At 35.9% G+C, this 26,001-nt stretch overlaps 1 protein-coding gene across 1 annotated transcript in view; it reads left to right on the top strand.

The window, feature by feature from the left end:
• Positions 1 to 26,001, top strand: part of DARS1 (aspartyl-tRNA synthetase 1) — a 41,415-nt gene that overhangs the window by 4,715 nt on the left and 10,699 nt on the right. The window contains exons 3-7 of the mRNA XM_055718160.1: positions 2,848 to 2,940; positions 7,926 to 8,028; positions 16,631 to 16,733; positions 17,985 to 18,065; positions 18,525 to 18,584. Coding sequence (XP_055574135.1) covers positions 2,848 to 2,940; positions 7,926 to 8,028; positions 16,631 to 16,733; positions 17,985 to 18,065; positions 18,525 to 18,584 — 440 coding nt within the window. The remainder of the gene's footprint in view (positions 1 to 2,847; positions 2,941 to 7,925; positions 8,029 to 16,630; positions 16,734 to 17,984; positions 18,066 to 18,524; positions 18,585 to 26,001) is intronic.

Below are 26,001 nucleotides of genomic sequence, written 5' to 3'. Positions count from 1 at the left end.
TTGTGCTCTACAGGAAGGAAACGAAAAAATACAGTTTCTCCATAAACATGATACAAAATGGCAATGAAGTTGAGGTAGTATGAATATTGAATTGGAGCTGGAAGTGTAATTTCAGTCTTAGAGTGTTTCATTTAAACTTCATTTAAAATCTTTGTTCCCTTGTCTTTACTACAACTATAGCACGATTTAAAATGTCTTTTATCTTTGTGTTGTTTAATTGTAAGTGTTTATGTGGCAGTAAGACAGAAAATGTAAGTATAGCTTGCATTTGTGAAAGTACAAGTAAGTGGTAGTCTGAAGAGTATGGTGAGAGGACCTTAAGGAAGCTTTATTTTTATTGTGGAAGAGGTAGAAATTACCTGAAAAGAAATCCAGGTGAAATATGTGAGAGTACAAAGGGAAGATGTAAGCTACAGTATGTTGACTGGACGAGAGAAGATCAGTGATGAAGACAAACGATTGCTTACACTAACAGATGAGACATTATCATGAACTACTGGCATTTTAGAAATGAGAGGAAAAGACAACTAGATTCAGGAAGTGTTGAAGAAGGGAAACAAACTGATGTAAAAGTTGCTACATCTGGTTCTCTTTAGTGGAGCACATTAACGGGACCAGAGGCGATGGGCACCTACAAGAACACAGGAGGTTCCCTCTGAACATCAGGAAACAGTTCTTACTGTGAGGGTGACGGAGCATGGGCAGAGGTTGCCAAGGGACATTGCAGAGTCTACTTCTGTGGAGATGTTAAAAAAACTGAATGCAGTCTTGGAGAACGGGCTCTAGGTCCACCTAGAGCCTGCTTGAGTAGGGGGTTGGACCAGATGACCTCCAGAGGTTTCCTCCTAACCTCAGCCACGCTGTGATTCTGTGATCTGCTGTTGGAAAAAATTACTTTATAAAGTCTCTTTTTTTATATTGTTTTATTACCCTTTTTATGAAAGGTGAAATATTTTTTAACAATTCATAACATATAAAATTTTGTGTTAAACATGCCTTGTTTAGTTTTGATGAAGCATGAACCATTATGTATCCAAAAGATTTCTAAAAATATTTATCTAATGCAGATGGTTCCTGAAACACTAAGGATCCATAAAAAGGGTAACACCTCATTCTGTGCCTGGAAAATGTTTTAAGTTTCTAACAATACAGTTTTAAGTGGACTGAGGTAATTTAAACTGTCTGAATATCAAACTCTTAGACTAAAGCTTATGGGTTGTGCTGGTTGCATGTTTCCTATAGTGCTATGCTGGTAAAGTTTGAATATCAGAAGTTGCTGGCAAGTGATAACATCTTTATTTCCCTTTCTCCCTTCCCCAGTGCACGCGTGTGCACACACACACACACACACATGCACATATTATTAATACATTTGAGTCAATTTCCTATCACGTTACTCTGTGCACTTTCATTTTGTTCTGGTTTTAATGTCTATCTGTGAATAAAAAACTGCATTGCCCTGAGCATAAGCTAATAAACATTTTCAGCCCCCTAAATTCCCAGTGCAGAATAATAGGCTTGCAGGACAAGCTGTGACTGGTACTCAGGAGTCAGAGGGAAGGAGTCCAGAATGGCAGATGGTAACCTGGGGTAGGCAAACTTTGGAAAAGTTCTGGCAGAAAAAGTCTAGTGTGGAAGTGCCTCAGTAAATTTAATGCTGTTTTGAAACAATGGAGAAGTCTGAGGAAAGACAGAAGGTGAATTTGCTTGTGTTACATATCACAGAATCTCCCAATAGACTCATGGCATATCTCTAGTTGGAAGAGACCCATAAGGATCAGTATTTCCATTGAAGATTTTTTTCTTTGTCTAAAAAGCAGTGTTTTTAACCACGTGTGAACTGTAAATGAGTAAGTGCAGCCATTAGAACGTTGAGGTTTTATGCAGTATGTCCACTGATTTGTAGAAACTCTAAGAAATAAATGTTTGAAACCTTGCAAATATACATTTGGCCAAAAATCTACTGAAAAATACAATTAAACAAGTACATTTCAAGGAACAGTGGCATGCAGCCAGTATATTGGCAGTTCATAATGGTTTTACACAATTTTCAATGTCCTGATTTATTTAAAAAATATTTTCCTGTGTATTTTTTTTTCCTTTACTATCCAGAAACTGTCCTTTCCAAACCTTGCATTTCTATTGTTATTTAGCTTTCTTGAGTTCATAGAATTTGAAGGGTTCTTTCTGATGAATGCTGGCTCCTACGATAGTAGTGCTTAGCAGGTTGTCAAAGAGATTGTCCCTTAAAATAATTTTTACTGGTTTTACACATTAATACTTTTACTGCTCCAAAATGATGTTGTTTTTATCAAAGTAAATATTTTTTTAATTTCTAATACACATTTATTTGTGGTTTCTCTTTTTTATTTTAAATAATAATTGTTTTATGGTGATACTTACTTAGATACAAGGAATAGTTATGTCATCTCTGAGCCTTTGTTTTGCAACTTTCATGTTGCACAGTGGAGGAGGACAGACACCTGCCAGCAGAAATTCAGCCTAATAAGTGCAGGTAGTGCAGTGCAGCACAGCGAAGTCTTATCAAAAATAGTGTAGTCATGCTGGGTCCTGCCATCCGTGAACCACAGTAAGTCTTGTTTTTGTTTTAGTGTAGTTTGACCCCTGCATATAAGTCAAACAATAGGGTTGAACCAATTTAAACTACTTGATCAAGTACAATTCACTGAGAAGGAAATGGGATCTTAAGTGTTCTCAGTACGTCTGTTATGCTGTAGTTACAAAAAATTATGTTTCGGATTTATGATAAATTCTAGTAATGATAGAAATTGTATTTGGAGTTTAAAGTGAAAAATGTTTTAAAATGTGGTTTTTTCTGTGATTTAGATAGAGCTTTGATTCGTATAAAAGATTTGACAGTGGAGAAGGCTGATGAAGTGGTTTGGGTTCGTGGCAGAATTCATACAAGCAGAGCTAAAGGTGAGATGCCTCCAGGGTTTTTATTTTTATTTTCTCATATTGGTAGTGTAACCTGAATGTTTATTTTGGCTTCATGGCCTGCTAGTTATGCCTTGCATACAAGACTTTGCTACCTGGTTACTTTGTGTTCAGTTAATTTCTTTTTTTTCAGCCTCTCTTTTTCCCAAGATGGGAAAAGGAAATTTTATTTTCAGCTCAGTGGAAATTGGGTATTACTGTTACATTGTAGTAAAAGTGAATATCGGTTTTATCATATTATTAAATAATGTGTGGACAATTGTAAATAATAGGAATTTAAAAATATTCTCGTCATTCTCATTTGGGTGTCAGTAGTTTTGAGACAAAACAGTTACAAGCTTTTGCTGTAAAACGTATCTTTATTTTAAATGGCTCAGTTGTCAGACGGGCCATATTTATTCTGCTGCGTATGAATATTTTCATTATACCTTTTCTTTGACAGGAAACAAAAATCTGTGTTAAAAATCTCAGAATTTTTACTTTCAGTTACCAGTATCTGATTATATGAATATGAACATAAAGTAAGAAACCTCATCTTTCTTTAACAAGACAAAGGGAAAATCCTTTTATAGGTTCTCAGTAGTGTGGGCTGTCGTACTTGGCCGTCTGACAGCCATATTTCTTCCCTGGGATCAGAAGTGCTCTCTGGAGATCAGTTTGCCATATGCAAACTTAAATAGGCTTTGGCCTTTTCAGTTGACATCAGATGCTGACAACTGTTGTACTGGTTTCGGTTATGTTTGGCAGCTCTGTAGTGAGATATAAATACCTTGTCTTCCCAAGAGTTGAAAGAAAAGAGCATATATAAAGAAATTATTTTTGCAAATGAAACTTAACAGTAGTCTTAGAATTGGGAATAGTGCGAATTAGGGGAGAGAATCCAGTACAGAATATTGTCACAGATAACCAGATTAATTTCTCTTTTGGAGGCTTCATTTTCTTAAAAAGTGTGTTTCTTAATGAGTGTCCATACTGCAGTCTGTTAAAATAAGGAACTGCATCTAAATATATACATACAATGCACATTTTAAATCTTTAAATTTGGGAAGTTCTCTGTGATTTCCTCAATAGTTCTGTAATGTGTGTTCTTACATGGAAATCTCTTTTAGGTATGTATAGAAATTGTAAACTCCAAAAGCTGTAAAAGCTTTGGTCGTTACAACTTGAAGTTGCTCAGACAGGAAATAATCTATTTAATTTAAATGTTACTATCAGCATACAAATAAGAGTATCCTTATGGCTTTTTCTTTTGCAATTGTAGGATGAGTTTAGACTATTAACAGAATTTACTATATAAAGACAGGTGTCTATGCAGACTGTGAAAACAACATAAAGTTCAATGGTTGTTTATTATTGTCCCTGTATTGCATTTATATAGGATATCTTGCATTTAATTCAGTTAGAGTAACATATATGTAACATGGTAATATTAAGTTAAAAGAAGCTTGTTGTCATCCTTCCTCTTTGACCTCAGGAAAAACTTGTTTTTCATGAAATAACAGTGTTTATTTTCAAAACTCTTTAACATAGCCTGAAGAACGAAAGCAAAAGGAGTTGACTATTGGCATGAATCTCAATTTATTGATTGTGCTTTTTGTTCAGACTTGGTGTGACAACACAGAACAATTCACACATTCAGGGAATGCTGCTAGGGAATGCCATGTGCTTGTTTACTCAAGCTTTAGGGGAAAGAATCTTACAAGAAAAGCAAATGTTTAAGAGTAAAAAGTAATATTAGCCTTTCCCACACGCATGGTGCTGTTCCTACAGTTATGGAAAGGAAGGTCTTGCAGAAAAATAGCTTTCTCAGAAGCTCGAATTGACTCCTAAATAACCAACATACCCTTTATTTAACCTGGTCTAGTTCTGACCAATAAACCAAAAAAAATTAATGTGAACAACTGCAGAATCCAGCTGTCTTGTATAGCAAGCCACTCATGGCATCTGATGGAAATTAATTGAAGGATGTGTAAAGAATGGGGTGTTGGGAATTTCTGTGGGTTGTACCAAAATTAAAGTGCTTGAGGCCCTGTGGTTTTTATCGTAGATTGAATAAATGTTATTTCTGGCCTTATTTTAAAGCCAGCCTCAGCTACTGATCATGTCTGTTATTGAAAAGTGGTTGGGAAATCATTCTGGGTTCTGCCAGGCATCTGGGACTTGCCCAGTATGTTAGACCTGAACATGTTTTTGGTTTATAAATGTAAAGGTTTCTAAAACATCAGAATAGTATGTCTGAAAATAAAGAGTACCACCAGGAGCAATTTAAATACTAGACCAAATTTTATAATAAACCGTATAAAGTTTTCTCTTTGCTGGCAGATGTCTGCAAGTAGCAATGTATTAATTGATATGACTAAACATTTTTTACTCTTTGTACATATTCATTCCTTACATCCTTTCCTTTCATGAAGTCTTGTGTCATTCGGTACTTACATCCAAGAAAGGAAATGGATTCCTGTTTGGTTTTATGTACTTACTTTTGACAGGATTCTCTGTGTGGTGTCTTCTCTTACTGGTTCAGTGACTAAAAGCTCCTTGCAATAGACCAAGTCAGACCTTTTTAACCAAATTTCTTTTGAAATTTTTTGTCTTTTTAGGCATTCTTGTGGGACACAGTATTGGTTTTTTTATAGAAACAGAGTAGTTTACTGTTGAATGTCAGTAAAGTTGATCTCTACACTGTTCACTTAAATACCCTGTAAATATTTTGAAACACGGGGAGAACATCCCATAATCCCAATTTTTTTCTCACTCTGATTCTTCCTTTTTTCTGTCTCTTGATCTGGAAAGACATCTAATCATGAACTAGATTTGATTATGGCTTGTCTTTTTTGATACCTTATTTTGCACGCCTTCAGCTCTTTTGGGAAAGTTTCTGTTTCCTCCTTCTATCTTTGTAACTGTGATATTTTAACTACTCCTATCAGTGGGGTTTGTTTGATCACTTGTCTTCTGTGTGATTAGAAATGTTTATATTCTACAAAACATTCTCTTTCCTTATGAAAACAACTACTGTTACTCATGACAAAAAGATTTGAGTCCTTTTATAATGCAGATATTGGTCAGACTTCTAGTGTTTGGGATTAAGTACAACTGCCAGACTTTGTTCTGATCCGTAGGATAGCAGGTCCCTCCATTTATTTCACTATCTTCTTAAATACTTACTAGTTGAGTTACATTGTTGCTGTCTTCAGCTGTGTATTCCTTGTTTGAACACCTAATGCATCATTGCTGAAACTTCAGTCATATTTTACTGAATGATGTGTGACTAAAATCATGGAGACAAACACAATTTTCTAGGAAATACTGTATCAAACCACATTGTAAGTAAGAAATACTTAGATGTCAAAGATGTGAGATATGCCTAGCTTATCCAAAGAAAGTTACCATATTGTGTCCTATGGAAGAATTGTACTTAATTTGTTGACTTGCTGGATCACAGGTGTGTGTACCTCTGAAGGCTCTATTTAATTTCTGAAGCCTGTAATTTTCCGATTTAAATCTGTTGTGTAATGTTTGCCTGCAAGAAATAGGTACATCCGTACCATATTGGCTTCTTTACTTAGATATTGCTGCCCCTGGGCTATAGAAATATTTGTACTCCAATTTCTGAAAATATGGAGTTAATTTTGTTGAAATTTTTGGGTTTTTTATTTGAAATCACAATCATAGGACAAGGTTAGTTATTTCCAATAATTATAATGTTAATCTGTAATAATATGTTGTATTAGTTTTGTATGTTTGCTTTTATTTCTATCAGAATCTGTGTCATATGTTCTGTATTTATCTTCTGATACCCTTTAAATTATCTTCAGCTATGTGTTAGAAATAGTAATCTACATAATTACAAATGAAAACTGCAACTGTCTTGTCAGTGTTCAAGTTAGATACATGTTGATTTTAATGTTTTATAGTCTTAAGTCAATGATAACTGGGAAAGAGCTATAACAAAGCTTCTGGCTTCTTCCTATTCTCACCATTTTAATGTAAATGTTATAATGTTATGAGTCAGAACTTGGAAGTAAATTATATTGATGCATTTTATCAGATACTGGTACAACAATGAAGTGTTTGTTAATTTCTCTTTCTGAGGAAGAAGCATTTTAAATCACCATGTTTCCTTACATCTAAGTTAAGAAGTAAATGATTATTAGAGATGTGAGGAGAAATATGAAATGATTGTAACTGTCAGCTGAACAGATTAGAAAGAACTTTGTTGACTTGGAAATAGCCATTTTAAAAGTCAACGAAGTGCATTATGTTCTTTATAAATTATTATTAATTCCCATTAACTTCTTTTTCCCAAAGCTGTTCATGAATAAATTGCTCTTACAGGAATTCTAACTTGGGTCTTTTAGGTTCTTGTCATTCACCAGAATCAATACTCCTTTTGTTCCCCTTCATTCTGAATGTGTGGTGTATTGTAGAATGAACATTGTTGGTTTAGTCCCTGTGGTGCAAAATCAACCCTGTTTCTCTCAGAGGAGCTTTGTAAAGTGAACACTATAGCTTTAATGTGAGAAGATGAGAAAAAACCTTCTTTTATAATACTTGAAGTAGTTGTGAGCAAAGCAACAAGGAAGAGTATGATTTGCTTCTTGCAGTTGAGGAACAATAGGTATTTAAAAAGTTATGATTTCTATTTTTTGTTTTGTCTAGATATTACTTATCTTGGAAGGCTGATTGTTATTTTTAGAAAATGTCCATTCACATGTTTATAGCTGTAAAGCAGAATTACTGGATTTATCTCGGTGTTTTGGGTGTGTGTGTGTGTGTTTGTGCATGCAGAGCTGACTTGTTTGATGTAGCTATTGGGGCAGGGGCAGCAAGGGAGAGAGAGAAACACACAAACACCCCCTTAAAAGCTCAGGTTAATATTAAAGTAGTAAAGCTTTTTTTCTCATTCACAAAGTCCTCGAGTAACTTGTCCTTAATACACCTGCGTTGTTTTTCTTTGTATTCAGGGAAGCAGTGTTTCTTAGTCCTGCGTCAGCAGCAGTTTAATATCCAGGCTCTTGTGGCTGTGGGACAGCATGCAAGCAAGCAGATGGTAAAGTTTGCTGCCAAGTAAGTAAGCAATTATATCCTGTTGTCAGAGTAAACAATGGTGGGAACCAGGACTCCCAGGGGTTGGGACCATTTTCACACATTAACATCAATGCTTCGTTTGTTTTAAAATGTAGTTATTTAAATTGTCAGCTCACTATTAGGTTGAATACATTACAGTGACAAAAGATAAAACAGAGAACAGGCTTGAAATTCATTCTGAACTGCTGAAGCAGCATTCTCTCGCCATAGACAACCTGCATTTACTTTCAAGCTGGCTAACAAAAAGTCTGGCAAGCTGAGCTTAGTGGGACACTTCATTTTGTGTGTGGTGGTGTGTGTGTCTGCACATGTTCAGGGTTTTCTTCTACAAGATGTGCGAGTGTAGTAATACTTTTTATAGCTAGAACTGGTGTGAAGAAGTTCCACATTGCATGTGGCTTATTGAGTTGAAGAAACCAAGAGTAGCTTCTGTGCACTGGATTAATCTTACTTGCACCGTAGTTTTGTAACTAGAATGTTTAAGGAGGGATTTCAGTTACTTTTTAAAATATTTTTTGGGGCAATAGTTCGACTTGCTAATTAAACAAGTGTTTGTTGCAGCAATTTAAATTCAGTTATTTGCTTTGTCTTATTCTCAAAGATAAAAAATTACCTTTCCTTGCTACTTGCCTCAAGGTTGTGCTTTCAGTTTGTCCAGTACTAAATGCTTTTAATTTTTATATATATATATATATATATATATAAAATTAACTAAATGCTTTGTCCAGGACAAAGGAGCTTTTAAACATGTATATTTACTTGTTCACAGATAGAAATGTGGATCAATTCGATGCAATAATATGTTAACATGTGGCACTTGAGTTGCTTCTGTGTAGTTCTTGGCACTACTCTCATGCTTGGGAAGGGAGCCCCCACTAATTAGCTGCAAAAGTGCTACAGCCTTCAACCTTCAATATGTCAGGGAGAGGAGGGATTCATTATAGTATAGACTTCCAGAAGCCAAGTTAAGAAGGTTAGGATAATGCTTCTGCTGATGAGGTTCAAGGCAATGGGAGAACAGAACCAGCAGTGTTTGTTTGGCGGTGCTTACTGTTGGCAGTGCCAGTGTGAAGCATGCTGTTCACAGGTGTTTATGAGCCAAAGTGAAGTGTTCTGTTTCTTCATGAAATAGTTTCGCCTCTCCAATGCTTAGAATCTTTGAAAAGAATTCAGTGTATAATCTGCTTGTTCCCCAGTTCATCTCCCTCTAACCTACCAACAGTCTGCCTGTACTCTGGAATTTGCACTACAGAACAGTGAAACAGCTCTTACAGTTGTGATGCTTACTCTCCTATTCTCTAGTTCTCTCCAACAGATTTCTTTTTCAGTTTTCTTGGTGGTTCTTTGCTCCACGAATTAATTTCTTACATTTCATGGAGTGGCAGAGGTCAGTGGTTAGGAGCTCATGAGAGGGAAGTTGGTCCTTACTCTTTTATTCCGTGTGCTGACTGCCACTTGTAAGCCTCCCATGACTCTTTTTGTGATTCATTATTCTTTTTTTTTCTCAGTTTTCTGTCAGGTTAGTGATTTCAGCTAGGTCGTGGAGGTCCAGAGCTAACCAGCAGTGGTAAATGGTAGAAAAGGGTATCTGTAAAGAGTAGAGGGCAAAGCCCCTTTCTTCTTCAGCAGCACTGAGCTGTTAAATCAGATGGAACCTCATCCTTAGGTTCTCTCCAGCTCGCTGTCATCTTCCCACTTTTCTTGATGTAACAGACCTGATTTTCTATGAGTAGCCACACTCATGTGTGTACTGTCTTTTGAACTTTTCATGCTGCTTCTTTTTTGTGATAACATTTGCTAGCTAAATCCAGATACTTCAGCCTCTCTATAGCATGCATGGTTTACTCATTATTTGTGCATCTGAAATGCTTACATGCTTTTCACCATGTTCTTTGAATGATAAAACTTTCTCTGCTACAGCCTTCTGGGTTTTCTTTTGGGGGCTTGCCTTTGTGGTTTTTTTTGAACACCATTAGTGCAGTCATCTTCTCATGATTCCTTCCCACCAGCAAACCAATTTTATTAATATCCTGCCATGCTCTGACTTTCCAATGTTTTATCTTCATCTATAATTTTGTCTGATGTCACCATTGCAGCTGCCTCTCATCCTTCATAGGCTGCTGCTGTTCCTGACTTCCAAGTGCACTTGTGGTCATTGTGTCAGTAACACCTGAAGCACGTAACAGTACATGCCTTGTCTCAGCCACTTTTCCCCCTAGTTTTCACCTGCTGTGGGATGATGCCATTATTACTAGAAGATGAGGCTGGTCTTAAATGTCTAGAAATAACAGTAACTGTTTCTCTGCTTTTCTCAGTGTGTTTTTTCATCATCTCCTTGTTTCCTACACATTAAATAAACAACAATATTGAAGAAAACATTTAACTTAAATACCTTACATATTTAACTGAAATAAACTTCTTCAGTGGTAGTACATTAACTTTATTTTTCATGTGCTGCTTTCTCATTTTGATACTGGGTCTAAAAGTTCCTTTGAAATAGTTTGTGGAATTCTGGATCTTTAAATTTTAATGAGAACTGATTTAATCATGAGCATTTTTTGTACAATTTTTCATAAATAATAAACAAACCAGTTCCTCTTTTAGATATTGGCACATGGAAACCAAGAACTTTCATAACCTTCTGTGGTCCTGCAACATTCATATAATAATTATCTCCATTATCATAAGAATGTAAATTCTGTTTAGTGAAAGATACTTAATACAGGTTTAACTCAGTTTTACAAAGACATTTCTGTGAGTTTAACTATGGAAAGTTTCTAGTTGAACTTTCAGAACATACGTAGGCAAGAACATAGAATCAGTGGAGATACTGAATTGTCGGCTGAGGAGCTTTCATCGGGGAAAAAAAGTTCAGCCTAGCCCTGCAAGGGATGCTGTGTAAAAGAAAGAGTTAAATTGTCTCTTTCAGCCAGAAGAGGTGCCAAGTGATGAAATTAGTAATTTATCAACCTGATTTTTTTCCATAAAGTATTGGGTGTGGTCAGTTTTGGGTTTCTTTCTCTCTTTTTGTATCAGCATTGAGCCTTTCAGCCCCCACTACCATAGCCAGGTGATACAGTATAGCAGTTGGGAGAGGTAGTTGATAGGTTTTTATTTAGTTGCCGAAACAATACACCCTCACTCAGAAAGTAACTTGAGGGCTCTTCTTAGTAGGTTAAAGAATTAAAATCCAGAAAAGAGATTTAAAAGACGAGGGGCGGGGTGGGGTGGGGGGGTAGAAGATCGGTAAACCTGTAGGAAAATACTTCACAATGTAGAAAAATATACATAAGTTCCTCAGCTAGATAAATTGGTAATACTAGGAAAATGTTGGATATTGCAGAAATACTTTCTTTAGCATTTCTGATTTTTGTATCGGTGATCTGGAAGAAAATGTCAAATTGCAGCTGTTAAGTTTGCTGGTTACACAGAAATGGGAATGGTGAGCTGGGGGCTAGGAGGGTATAGTAACCAGTGTTAATTTAGAATAATCACTTTGATGCTTTTCAGTGTGAAATTGTACCTTGGTGATCATTCATTCAGATTCTGTATATGTTCAGGACTAATATGTAAGAAAGTAAATGATGAGAAATGTGAGGTCATGATAGATAACTGACTTAACAGGAGTCCATGCAGTTCTCTTACCTACTATGCTAGGAGATCTCTTGAGTTTTAAAAAAGAGGAATAAAATACCATAAATGTAATATATGCCAGTCATTAGACCATTACTGGAGTATCTTGTCCACTTTTGTTGTCTTTGTGTCTGATTATATGTCAAACTGGAAAAGGTTGATGGTGAAGCTGCAAGATTAAATGGTATGTGGTCAGGCAAGTCTGCCTTCCTGTGAAACTAAAGGAAACTCTCTATTCTGTCCAAGAGAAATTAGTAAATCATTTAAATCCCAGTCTGATGGTACCTATGCAAGACGATTTTCTGCCAATGGAAAGTTATTTACTTTGCAGATACAAAGGTATGCAAGATGCCATGAACAGATGGTGAAGCTAGGTAAATTTGGAAGGGAAATAAAGTGGATTTTTTTTCAATGAAAAAAAATTTAAAATATATAGTGGATTTTCTTACTTAAAATCTTTAAAAGGAAATAGGCTTTTTTTTCCCCAGAAGATACCCAGGTTCTCCCAGATATGTTGGTATAGAAAGCAGATTATTATATTTTTAGAATAAAGAGAATAAGAATAGGGGTTTACCTGGTCTTAATGTATACAGTGTCAGTTAACTGCCCTTTCAGAGGGCTTAATGCATGCTTATTGTATTTGTGCAGACAGTATTACAGTTGCTTTTATTGAGCTGAGTGTAAAATATTTATACTTTCAACTATTTACAAAGTGGACTCTTTTTTTCAAAGTAAACTCTATTGCCTTCAGCTTTCACTGAGATTCAGATAAAGGATCATTGATTATTATGTTTTCTGACAATTATTTCATATTTTTAGACTTAATAATGTATTAATATAATAATTTGTGCAGTCTGCTTACAGAAAACAGGGCTGAAGAAAAAACCCAAGAAAATGTCTGAACAAGTATAGATGCTTCCATTAAGTAAAGCATCTATTTAAAGTGTATAAATAACCAAGTTTCTTCCAATTCTTCAGACTTTTGTTCAAGAAAATGTTGATTGTGATTCACTTAGGGAGGCCTGCATGGGGTTCAGCTTGCAACATGAAGCTGTTGATGAAAGATGTTGTCATACAGACTGCAATAATGCAATCCTGTGGTTAAAAGAGAAAGTCTTGGCTAATAGATGTACAGATAATTAAGAAGGATGTAAGGCATCTAGTGGACATTTTAGTAATTATAGTCTCGATTTTTTGGAAGAAACATTACATATAAAGAAGCAGTTTGCTATACAGAGGAATTTTTTAGCATTGGACTTCATGAATTTTTTACTAACATAGGTTCTTTAAGGATTAAACCATATAAAGATGTCATCTGTCTTTTCTTTCTGCATCATGCATTCAGTTTAGTTTCTAGTCCTTTGTAATACTAATTACAGATAGAAGTATTGTTGTCTTTAATGGAAATGGTGATAGCTTTGGCATGGTTTTCTGCCACTTGTTCACTTTTTTTGGTTTGTTTGGGTCTTTTTTGTTACCCAAGAAAATTTTATCAGAAAATCACCTAGATGACTTAGTGCTGGTGCTGCAGAGAATGCTTTGCTGTAGTTACTGGCATTTAATTAAATCATTGTGTTTCTTGTTGTAACTTGAGCTGAAATTATCATTTCAGTGACATTCTTAGAATTACCTGGTGGGATCAAAGCTGCATCTTCTAGGTTTCTGTAGTTTACATTTGATGCACTATGTTACAGACTTCAGGTTTTTACAGCACTAGATCTTGCTGAGCAAGGTTCAAACAGAACTCAAAACATGAGCTTTTACTTCTGTGCCAGATTAGATATGTAGTCTGAATTAGCAAAAACATATTTTCTAATTATCAAATGAAAGTTTAGAGTAGATGATGAACATTTGTAAATACAAAGATGGTCCTATGCCATAGAAAACTTGGTAGCACTTATTGTGTGCCCAGGCAGTTATATATGCATATTTGGATACAGGGATCTACATAGGTAGGAACTGAGTTGAAATAAGTCTTAAAATCATGGCAAATTTAATGACTAAGGAATGTTAAAGTTTTGCAGTGTGTTCCAGACTAAGAAACATACCATTTTAATTGCAACTCCAGTTTAGAGGGAGAGAAACAGTGCATTTAATCACAAGTGCAAAGTTGAAAAGTTCTGTTATGCAAGTTCGCAAAGCAATATTACAGTTACAATGATGCAAAAGTCAGTTTCTTCCTGTATTTTTAGAATGATACGCTTTTGCATGTCTTGAATTCTGTGCATGTTTTCATCATAGGTCTGTAGTTACTTCAGTAGCACCAGTTCTCAGCCATGGGATCAGTAATCTGCTTATGAGTCCATCATACAACACATTTACAACTATTATTTTCTTTTTTGCAGTGCGGAGAATTTGCTTTAATAAGTTTAAAGCATTATTTTTATTTGCAATTATTAGTGAGAGGGCTTTTGTTCAGCAGATTAGAAACTCATATTTTCAATGAAGACACTGCTATTTGTGTAATTAGTAGTGTTCTCTGGGCATTTGCCAGAAATTTGACATGGAAAAGGAAGTGGGGAAAAACAGAGGAGAACTGCTTAGGGGAAAAAAAAGTTAGCACAAGAATAAAACGTTTATTCTTTTAAACATTCATTATTTGAAAATCAAAGGGAATTTATAGGTACACCTGATACTATTTTAGCATGATATATTCTCTGTGTGTTTCTTATCATCATGTTCTCTTGCATCCAAAGCCTTGTACTGCTGCCTCAGTCTTTTTAAGGAGTTTTAAACTGAATCATTTGTAAGAGAGTGTACTTCTAAGCACTTAGTGTCATTTCTCCTCGTCTTTCTTGAATGTACTGCTTCCACCTAAATAATGGAGATGAATGGAAGCTCACCCTTAACTAAATGAGTTCTGATTTAAAGCCTACTGTCGACCTCTGCTTTGTACAAATTTAGTTATTTGTTCATTATATTGATTTGAGCAGCTGTAGTTCTTTTAGAGCATAAATGTACCAGAAAACATACTATTTACAAATTTTACGCAGTGTAGAATTGCCTAATGGTTAAGCAAGTCAAGCATGTGAAGCACCATGGTCTGTATAACTTTTAGAGCAGCTGACAATGAGTTCTGTCACCTTGAAAGTATTACCATCAAAGAAATAGTGTAATCAACTCAAGTGCTCAAATCTGGCTTTATTTAATTACTTGTAATTTACTTACAGTGCTGCTGTTAAGTGTTGAGAATTTTGATGCTTGAATTTTCCACTGTTCCTTTAATATCAGATTTTTCAACATTTTGATTGTTTTTATTTAAAAACTCTGTTGAATAACTTAAATTTGAACTCAGCATTATAACGTTAAAAAGTTTGTCCCAGGTTAGATCAAAGATCCATCTAGCTTTTCTTAAGGCTGATATGGATGCTTCAGGAAGAATAGAAAGCAGGGCAAGCAAGCAGTTGTAGTTGGCAACACTTGGTGATTTGTATCTCAGCTGCTTCTGAGTCACACCACTCGGGCTTTATCAGAGAAGAAAGCCAAGTTTCCAACACCAACTAAAAAGATAAACTTAATTGTTTAGCCAGGTAAATCCTACCTTGAAAATGTGAGAGAATGACTAATTTCAAACATAGATACTTCTAAAGAGAAATTTCTCAGTCCTAGTAAGTTTCTCATGTGCTTTTACTGTAGCTGTACAAAAAGACTGTAGGGCTAGAATACCCAGATTTTGTTCACAGTTCCTAAACTGACTTACTCCAGGGGTGCTAGACAAACTGATGCAAATGCAAGTGATTAGGACTGTAGTTACCATCAGCAATAGCTTGTACCTGTTTGTCCTTACCTCCTTTAACTAGGGGTTACTGCCCGTCCGATAATACCTTCTGTGCGTCCAAATCATATCTCACAACCCTCCAGCTTAGCTGGATGGGTTTTGTGTGTTGGGCTTTTTGGGGCATGGAGAGAGGGGTCTTACTGAAAAAAAAAAGCCAGCCTTCTAAACTTGAAGATTGTTAGTTGTTCTTTGCTTTACTGAGATCAGTAGCAGCCAGCTTGTCTGACAACATCCTTGCTCTGACCTCTTATTATTTGCAGTTAAATTTTGGGCCAACTACTTCTGTTTCTAAAGGCTTATGTGGTCAGTTGATGTATATAAAGTGCTTTCCAGGCCTGAGAATTGACAGATTAGGTTAATTGTAGCAGTTAGCTTTCGTAAGAAGAAATACTTTATGGTATTTGGCCTTTTGTAAGCAGGCTAGCAGAGACAGAGTGAAAATGTATTTCCAGTGGGGGTGAGATTATATGTACAAAATTACTGGTTTGAAGTCCAGTATCCTTAAATACCTAAGTAAAAACTGCTCATACACATCGTTTTCTCACCTAGCACTCTTGAGGATTTTGTTATTGTTTACTTATAGCCCACATACTTTAGATCGTATTTTTGGAAGACTTTCGAGATGTTATATGGTGTTTTAATGTACTATTAGTGACTGTTAGCAGAGAGCAATTAAGATGTCCCTTGTCATAAAGAAATGACTTACAAGAATCTTGCAGTAACAAGTCATGTAGTTTAAACAAGCTCAATCAGTTTTTATTTTCCCCTCCAGATCTAGGACTTCCTTTCAGTTTGTTGTTCTGCTGGTTAAGACACATCTTTCAGATAATTGCATCAGCTGACACATGCATGAGTGTACGTGGCCTAGAAAAAGAACTGTGCAGCTTGTCAGTTTATATATACACACAAAAAGAATGAGTGAGCACTAAGCTTAATCATAATTCTTTCCCTCCCAAGTCTTCCGGTTTGAATTTATTGTGGCTGGGAATATTTTAGCGAAGTCTTTCATTATTCAGTTATATATATAATAAGTAACTTTACATAAATCCTTAACTCTGCTTTGTTGTTCGAGCAGTCCGTACAGTACGTGAACATCCTAGTGCTCGGTGCTGAGTCTGGTGAAGTGTGCAATGAGATTTAGTAAGCCTCCTATCCTATCTTTATTGACAGCATCAACAAAGAGAGCATTGTGGATGTAGAAGGCGTTGTGAGGAAAGCATATCAGAAAATCGGAGGCTGTACTCAGCAAGATGTTGAGCTTCATGTTCAAAGGGTAAATTTTTTAGCAAATGGAGCACTGGTTAATTGTTTGAGAGATTATCTGCTAGGCTGTCTGTCTATCTGCATATATAAACTTTGTCAATAAGCAGTCCTATATCAGAGAAATACACTGCTTTAAACTACAAATTTCAGTGTATCGTACATGAACATTTCTGGTTTTAAGAGATCAGATTTTTAGAATTTCCTATTTTTATCTGCCATTTGAATTACAGTACCAAGTAAAATAAAATATCTCACTAGAATAATTCGGCTGGGAATGATTGTAATTCTGGTTTTTTATTCTTAACTGCAGCAGATACTGTAATAAAGCATCTACTTCATTCTAAGTGCAAGTCAGAAGTTTCTTCTTTATCAGAAATGTTACAATCTTCCCCTTAGTACCATGGAATGGAATACATAATCCTCAGCAAAAGTAAAGCGCTGGCTTAACAGTATAGAAGCTCTTGAAATCTAAAATATCTGTAGCTTGTGCTGTAGGGCTGGAGGAAGTGCAACTTTGTAATTTGTTTAAATAGAAAGCGTATTTAAACCTTTGTGTAATATCCTTTCCTTCTAAAGGTTTTCAACCAAAACTGTATGCCTACAATGCAGCTGAAACAGTCATCTCAAGAGTAGAGTGCAAGGGCTATTATAGTTAGAGCAGTAAGGTAAATTTTAACTAACATGGTTGGGGAAAATCTGCAGATCTGGAAGAAATATATGTGCAGATTACCATATGCTTCAATTTTTCTGAAAGAATATCAAATTCACCTATGACTAGATTGTAAGGCAAGGGAAGGTGGTTTTCATTTTCTTACTGTATTTTAGGTATCTCATAAATTTTCAGTCTGAAATGGCTCTTTCAGATATAATCAGATGATAAGTAAATATTACATTAACAATGACAAGAAGAGGATGATCTTGCTCGAATCGGAACCTAAAACTCTGTGAAATCTGGTAGTTTCAGACCTGGCGTTCATGCCAGTAGGCTTTTCCCTCAGGCAGTGTGTACTTGCTCAACTCAGTGCTTCCCAGAAGGAAAAAAGACATTTTTAATCTTTCAAAAGGAAAATAAGAGCAAAGCATTTTGAGTATTGTCATGAGAATGCACCCGTGTAGCTCAAGTATTTGAATAAAATCACAGTCTTTCAGCTAACAGCCTATGCAAACACTGTTTCAAGTGTATGCCAGAAATACCCTTTTGTAAATCACACCTCCTTTTGAGCTGAGTCTCATGCTATTTCTGTTCCTGTCTCAATTTCAGATCTATGTGATCAGTTTAGCTGAACCCCGACTGCCCTTACAGCTGGATGATGCTGTTCGGCCAGAAGTGGAAGGAGAGGAGGTGAAAACTTTGCATCCTCAGATACTTTTTATTGTCTTTGTAATTGAACAAAAGCATGAAAGCCTTAATGCAGTGATTCTGGGGGTTTGCTGGCCATGCATTTTACTTCCTTTATGTTATCCAGAACAGTGTTAGAAATCTCCATAGCTTTGATGTCTGTTGAACTGCAGTAGAAGGTCAAAAACAGAGCATTTGCAATCTTGTGTGTGTGTCTTCTGGATCTTCATAGCTGAGTTCTGCCTGTGACCTCTGGCAGAAGTTACACCTTAATCTTTGCTATGCTGCCAGTTTGCTGTGTGTTCTTTCTAGAATGATCTAGAAATTCTACTGAACTTAGAAGTAGCCCTGGCTTTTAGCCATAGAATGTTTTTCTCCATTTATTTTGTTTTGTTGGGTTTTTTTTGGGTGCAGGGGTTGGAGGTGTATGTATTCATTATATATTTTTGCACAACCATTTAGGATGCAAGAGCTACTGTAAACCAAGATACAAGACTGGACAACAGAGTAATTGATCTGAGGGTAAGAAACCTGCTGTGTTGCATGCTTGCCTGCAATTGTTTATTCTTCGCATTTCTAACCCGTGAAGCAATAAAAGCTGTGGATTTGATGGAAGTGTATTGCTGGCCAGAGGAAAAATAAACAATGTATTTTTCTTTTTTTGAGTGGCATTGTGAAACACAGGGTTTTTTAATCCTAAGTGTTCACTTTTCCTGACATTAATCGAAGAAGACTTTACTGGTAGCTTAAAGATCAACATTTAGGATTTGTCATGTGACTATGTACATCAGGGCTTTTTTATTTACAAATGTCAAAGGTGGCTGAATAGGAACAATTTGGAGACAACATTTCTTCTCAAATGTAGTCTTTGATAACCAAAAACTGTAGTAAGAGCTTGGTTTTGGAGCATAAGATGGAAGTTTTGAATTTAATATGTAACTTAAGTGCCGTAATGCGTATCTCGCAAGTGAAATTGTACAAGGCTATGATACCAATTTCATTCTCTTTGGTTCTTCCACAGCATTCATATGCTGTTTTGTTTTTTTTTCTGAAACACCTTTCTTCATTTCAGAGGGACAGACTTCTTTGAATTCATAAACTCCCAAATATTTACTTTTTCTGATCATCAGCAGAAAATGATCTACTAAATCACTTACAGAACTTTTTTTCTTTTATAATGAAACCACAGCTAACACTAAGTGCGTATGAAGTAAGTAACCATTCATATTGACATGAGGCTTTCTGGTCTTTTCCCATATTTGGCTCTGCACAACAAAATTGTAATTAACTTTTCATTGAATGAAGAGTGTGCTTAGCTCATTTTTATGGTGTATCTAGCACTGCCTTCAAAGCTCTGATAATGGCAGTTTCTCAGTAAATCAGTCTATGGGCCTGGGAAATCAAAAGTCAGTTATTGGAAAATTTGGAAGTGTTCTGGCACTGGGATGCTTAAAGCATTTGAACATCTGATCTCCTTATTTCAGCAACTAAAACTACTTGTGCAAATTGTTTTGCTTGGACCAAAGTTAATTGCTTCTCACTTGACCTTATGTATACTGTAAACGACTTCAGTTTGTGATTACTTTTCAGGATACTCAGTATGTCATCCTATTGGTCTCTTCATCTGCGTCTTAAATTAAGCCTTTGATGAAAAGAATTCTATGCTAATGGTTGAAAGTGGAAATCACGTAAAGGATCATGGACTTATGGTAGTGGTAAGGCAGTGTACTAAATTGAAGAGGCAACTATGGGATGCTTGAAGGGCTTTGAAATTCTGGTGATGAAGAACAATACTCAACAACACTTCAGAGCAACTTAAGAAAATCCATGAAATTAATGAAATACCTGTATAATAAATGGGAAAGAGCCAAGAACCCCAAAGAAAACAGAGAAATAATACAAAGGGAAATAACAGTTAAAAATATGAGCTGAAAATAATGGCATGAAAGTATCCTTGGCTGTATTTCAGATGAGGGCATCTGAAGAGTAAAACCTAAGAAGGTATATAGTAATGGAAAAAGAAGGGAGACTGTAATGCCAGAATAAACACAAGAGATGTAACAGAAAGGAGTGGGCTGAAGTTCTTCCATCCCTGTACACATTCAGTAGTCCAGCAGCACTCTTCCAATACTTCTTCTGCATCTCTGCCGGTATAGTAATAGAACATTAGTTGTCAGTATTTTGCCTGGAGAGTACAGATGGTGAGCTAAATGGATGCTGCTATAACCTTTTCTAACTTACGTGTCCCAACCATTGTCAGTACACCATTTATTCAGCAACGTTTGGCACCCTGTTTTGAGGTCTGAACCTTAACTTTGCCTTCTACAGAAGCTATTTTTCTCCTTAGCTCCAACAGGAGCCACAGCATGGTGCTAAACAGCTATTTCATGCTGAACAGAAATTCAGGTTAACTTTTTACAAAATTGATGAAAGGATGAAATGTCAAATCTCAGTACTTCATTGCCTTAAGTCTCATCATCTGCATGTATCTGAGGCTGGATGTACTGGCCGCAGCTTTCCCTTGATTAGGCTTAGGTATCTATCCTGCCTTCCTCCTATGTATGGAAAAAGTTTCTGACTGTGTCACACTTGTCTGTGTGTCTTTTCTGTTGCACATTTCATTATTTGCTTCAGAACAAAAGCAGATGATTTTGTAACAGTAGGCTCATGCCTACCATAAACTTGCTTTGTTTGTTATGCAGGAGCAGAAGATTCTAAATAATTATGTGTTACTTTGACCTTTTTTTAAAAGGGAGAGCTGAATAAGCAGAAAAGGTGTTTAATGGAGAAACGGGAAATCCCAGTGAGAACACATGTATGTGCACATTCTAAGCACTGTGTGCAGTGGAATCATGAGAGCAGGGGCACAAAGGCAGTTTGTCCTTCAAAGTAACTGAAACAAAACAAAACAAAAAGTAGTAATTTGTTTTCAATGATTTGGTTGCATGGACTGGAGCTGTAGTATGAATTGGAACTTCAGAGAGCCCCTAAGTGTGCAGCTTAAGTAAGCATGTTGTAAGGAGGATCAGAAGACATGGTAATGTTAAAAGCGCAGAGGGATATCTGAAACTATTAGCATTGCTGTCCCATACCTCTTCCTTCTAGGAAAAACAAATCGTGGGTAGCAGGGAAGAATGCTGACAGAATAGTTCTAACAGAGATGCTGTGATGATCTGTTCCTACAAGTATGGGAGGAAGTCCAACCACAGATATATGTACCGAGTTCTGGTTTCTTCACTGCCCCAGTTTTCTAAGGAAGGAGGAGTCATCAAACATCAAAAATAAGAGATACTATTTTTTGGAGAAAGATTTAACAAACTAAGTGCATAGATCTTGGCTAGACTCAGACTAAAAATAGTCCCTAGTATGGAACTAAAATAATTTTTGTCCCTTTAAGTACAGTCTTTAAAGTATTTAAGCCGTTAAATTTTAAGTAGTGATTAACCACTGAGTTCATTGGATAGGGCCAAATTGTGATAAAGTGGAGCTGCGAGACTCGAATCATTACATCAGTGAAAGGGACTGGATTTCCAAAAATAGCATCACTCCATCCAGCTATGATGTATAACAAGGAGACTTTGATTATGATGTAATAGAAGGAGTGCAGTTAATAATAAGGAAGTTACATTGGTGGAGATGTAATACGCAAAGTATTCTACAGAGATTGTAAGACTTCCATTGTGTGTACATGTAAAAATAGACTGAGTAGTTGCTGAGGAAGATCTCCCAGAGGTGTCTGGTAATTCTGTTTGAGGTTAGGGATGCCAAGTACTTAAATGCCAAGATCCCAAGCTATTGCCATAGTTGTTATTCTGATGTATGGAGGGAAAATGGTGACTAATTAGGGTGGAGAGGTGTTAAAAATCCTTTCCAAGGAAGAGGACTGAGGAAGAATGAATCTATTCCTGATGGGTTAACTCATAAAATACAGATCACGTACTTGTGGAGTAGAAAAATCAGGGGTATAGAGACAAGAGAGTTGGGAAGAAAAAATAAAAGCCCTTATACAGACCAAATTTTCTTTTACATAAACCACAGGTGACTGTGAGGAAACCACTGTTTACCTAAGTATGTATTTTTCCTTATAACTTAATGAGGGTCAAACCAGTTGGTTCTAGAGATGTTTGATTTACTGTTCCTTTATCAGAACAATTTAAAAAGGCAAATTAGACCACTGATATGTTTTTACATCTTTACTTTTCTGCTGTTAAGTTTAACTGAAGTATTCAGTGATGTGTAGACTTTCCATGTCTATAAAAACACCTACAGAAACCATATTTCATTAAGATCTGTGGTAGACAAAAAATGAAGACACGTAAAACACTGATTTTAGGATTTTGCTTCTTATTTTCTCTTCCTCTGAAGAAGAAATTAATTCAGCTCATTCAGTTTTAACAATGGACCTGACTGATGTCCTTGTCCTGGCTTATTTGCTATCTCCAGCAGGGTTTTTATCTTAACAGTATCTGTCCAAATTTGACTTCAATTATATGCATTTTGCAGCCCTGATGCTATAATTGTGTCTGCTAATGCACAGCTAATTGAGACCAAAGCGTAGTCTTTTTAGGGTCAGTATTATCCTGTTTAAACTGTTCAGGGTAAAGCATAAACATTAAACTGTATCTTTAGTAGTTTATGGATGTCAGACTATGTTATATGATAATCTAACTGTACACTGATCTTAATGCATTTTTTTTCAAAATAAGTGGTTACTTCAAGCTTGATTTCATTGTGTTGAATTCAATTTACTCATTTTACCAGCTTTGTTTTTCCTGACTGAATTCAAGCTGTAATGAACAAGCAGATGTACGGTTTATTTTATTGTGGATAGTGGTTTGGTAGTGAAGACATAACACAGCTCCAGTTGTTTTGACAACAAACTTCATGTTGGTATCTTCTTATACTAAAAGTAATATTGACATTTGAATAAAAGTTTACTTCAGTCGCTTTGGGGTTAAAAAAATGTTACTTAACATAAATCCTATTTCCTAGAAAAACTTTAATCTCCCATATATATAGTAGAGGAATTGCAAAATTATTTAAATTATTTCAAATAATGTATATATCTAAAATAATATAGATTACATTATTTCCCCTTGTTATTTAGCCTACTTTACGAATTTAGTGATTGTTCAGCTAGTAAACAAAAAAGCCAAACTGAGGTGAGAGTGGAATAAGTTCTACAGCTGATCTGAGAGTAAAAACAAAAGTTCACAACTTTGCATGTCAGTGCCTCAGTCGCACCTCTTTGAGATACGATCTCTCCTAAGGTGTTAACTGCCCTCAATTCTGTTGAAACACATCTGTTGGTCTCTGGCAATTTACATGGCTATTATTCTAACACTGCAGCTTGTGCTGAATGAAATGTGGGAATTGTTTTTATAATCTTGCTTAAAGTGTTAAAATAATCTCTGTTCTATTATTATTAGTGTTTTCCTTTGTGGCATTAAAATAATAAACAGGCAGGTGAAATTAGAGTGAGGTTATGACCGTCGTATTTCAGCATTGTTAGCTAAAGGTATGTTCTGCTCTCTGTAACAAAGGTGATTATTAAAAATAACAAGTTTTCCTGTAAAATCATCTCTGCAGGCCAAGTTAAAACATTAACACTGTTAACTGCAACAGCATTTAAATGGCCCGAGTTTATTTTGGTTTCTGTTTAACTCTTGCGTATTTACTGCCTTTGCCATAGTCTCAGGTAAGATAGTTTGTCAATATATATGTGGAAGAGTTCATATTAGAGTAAACACTACAGGAAAAGAATGCCATGGTAAAATATTTTTTAAGGCTAAGGTAAAATTAAATTCATTTTGACAGCTGTCTTTCTCAAGTTTGCTGTGTTGTACCTAAGTGTGGTAGTGCAAATGGTGACTGCGTTACCTACCATTGTACCATACATGGTAATACACATACCAGCATCTCTCCAAAGACAGGATAACAGCTTGAATTACTTTCTTCAGGTATATTCTCTTGCTTTTTGTCCTAAACATTATACCAGTGCAAAATATGTAATTAATTTTGAGAAGATTTGCTCCGTGTGTAGATACAGAATCATGTTTAAAATCTTTGGAAAGTTGTAGTGGCAACACAGAACTTTTGAGGTCATCCATTTGACTCCACTGCATGTTGACAGTTGCAGTTCTTTAGGAGCTTATCTCAGATGTCTTGTTGGTCTGTTTAATTCTTACAAGGAGACTGCAGTATCACAAATTCTCAACAGTTACCCTTGTTGGCAGTCTGAATGAATGGGCACTGAAACTCAGCTACCTTTGGTAGAAAGAAGAGTGGTCTTGTCAGATGTAATTTGACCTACAGAGAACAGCCGTTTTTCTTTTCTTGGTCTGTAGTTAAAAAAAAAAAAAAAAAAGCTTTAGTGTCCAGATCTGTGAATTTGGCTGCTTCCATTTTTTTAAGCATAATGTATCATTATAGATCAGATTAAGAAGACAAAGTCTTTGCTCTGCATCCTCTCTAAAGCCAGAAGGAGTTACTACCTGATGATCTATTGTTAGTGGAGAGCTGTGTTAGTTATCGACTGGATGTGTTTCTGTGCACACTTTTAGGTCAGACCAAGTAATTGCTTTGAGATGGGGTTTAGCAACCATTTTTCTTTTTTCTAGGACTGTATAACTTAGGACTCCATTCTTAGCTGCTCTGGCATGAAACTGGTGGGAGTTCATTAGAAAGGTAGAGGCGGAATTGTTACTATGCTGCTTTAAAGAAATGTTACACATTTTGTCTCTTTGCATTTTTAGAAATTTGTTTAGTTTATCAAAAACTGTATTGGTAAACCCAAATGTGACTGTTTTAAGTTGTTATCGCTTGGAAAAATGGCTTTTAACTTCCAAGTAGGAGATGGTTAATAAAATAAAATAAATACCTTTTTGAATCATCCTGGTGCTTTGATGTTACACTGCCAAATTATGCCCAGAACTTGGGCGAAGTGTTCGCATATATCTGATTCTGGGAGACGCATGTAAAAAAGGTGAAAAAGTTTGAGGGTACTTTTGTAACTGTTGCTCAAAACCTCAGTTCCTTAATTTTGAAAGTAGTGGAAGTAGCAGCTGCGGTTAATGCTATCAGACAGTGAGAACTGCTAGCTATTATTTACTAGACTCAACCACTTACACTCCTGAGATACTTTATCAGTCAGCTAAAATTGCAAATAACTCCAAACTACTACAGATTTGCAGTATTCTTACCGTTTTCTCTTTTGTTTTTTTCAGTGACGTGTTACCTGTCTTGCAGAGATGATTTATGTAGCTTTATTTCAACATACCTACTGACTGCCTGTCTAAATTTGGGTGGTTATACAATTTGTTTTGGTTGGGGGTTTTTTGTTTTGTGGTTTGGTAAGAGTCATGTGAAAAAGCCCACAAGGCTGCTCTTACCCTAACTGAAAAGTTGGGTACCTTTCAGAAAGGAGAAGTAAACAGTGCTATGACGCAGATTGTCGTAAAGAACTGCTCTCTTAGTTGTTTGCAAGAATTCGTTAGGTTTTAGAAACGCTTCTGGGTTGCTAACTGTCAGGTCTTAAACACTGCAAGCACAAAATCAGATATGAGTTCAGTGTTGACGTATTGCAGTGTTTTCAGCATTCTCGAAGGGTTTTTTTTTCTTCACACCAAAGCCCAAGAGTGTTACAGGAACATTTAGTGTAGGTATTTGCTAACCAGATAAGTAGCTTGACTATGCCACATGCATAAACAAAAAGATGATGATTAATTCAGGTAAATCTACTTTTGTTTTCAATTAAATGTACTTTTGGAGTAGATTTTAAAAAGAACAGCAGTTCACATGATCAGGTGTTATATGGACTGTTTTAAGTGCTGGGAGTTCAGACCCTGGCTTTGGGATGTTTTTGTGGCAGTGTTGTACGTGGTTAACACATGGCTATGTTTTTACGTAAAAATGTTTTATTTGGTAGCCTTTAATAGAC

Source organism: Falco cherrug, chromosome 8, assembly GCF_023634085.1.
Source record: "Falco cherrug isolate bFalChe1 chromosome 8, bFalChe1.pri, whole genome shotgun sequence".
Lineage (NCBI taxonomy): Eukaryota > Metazoa > Chordata > Aves > Falconiformes > Falconidae > Falco > Falco cherrug.
This window is presented reverse-complemented; position numbering and strand designations above follow the sequence as displayed.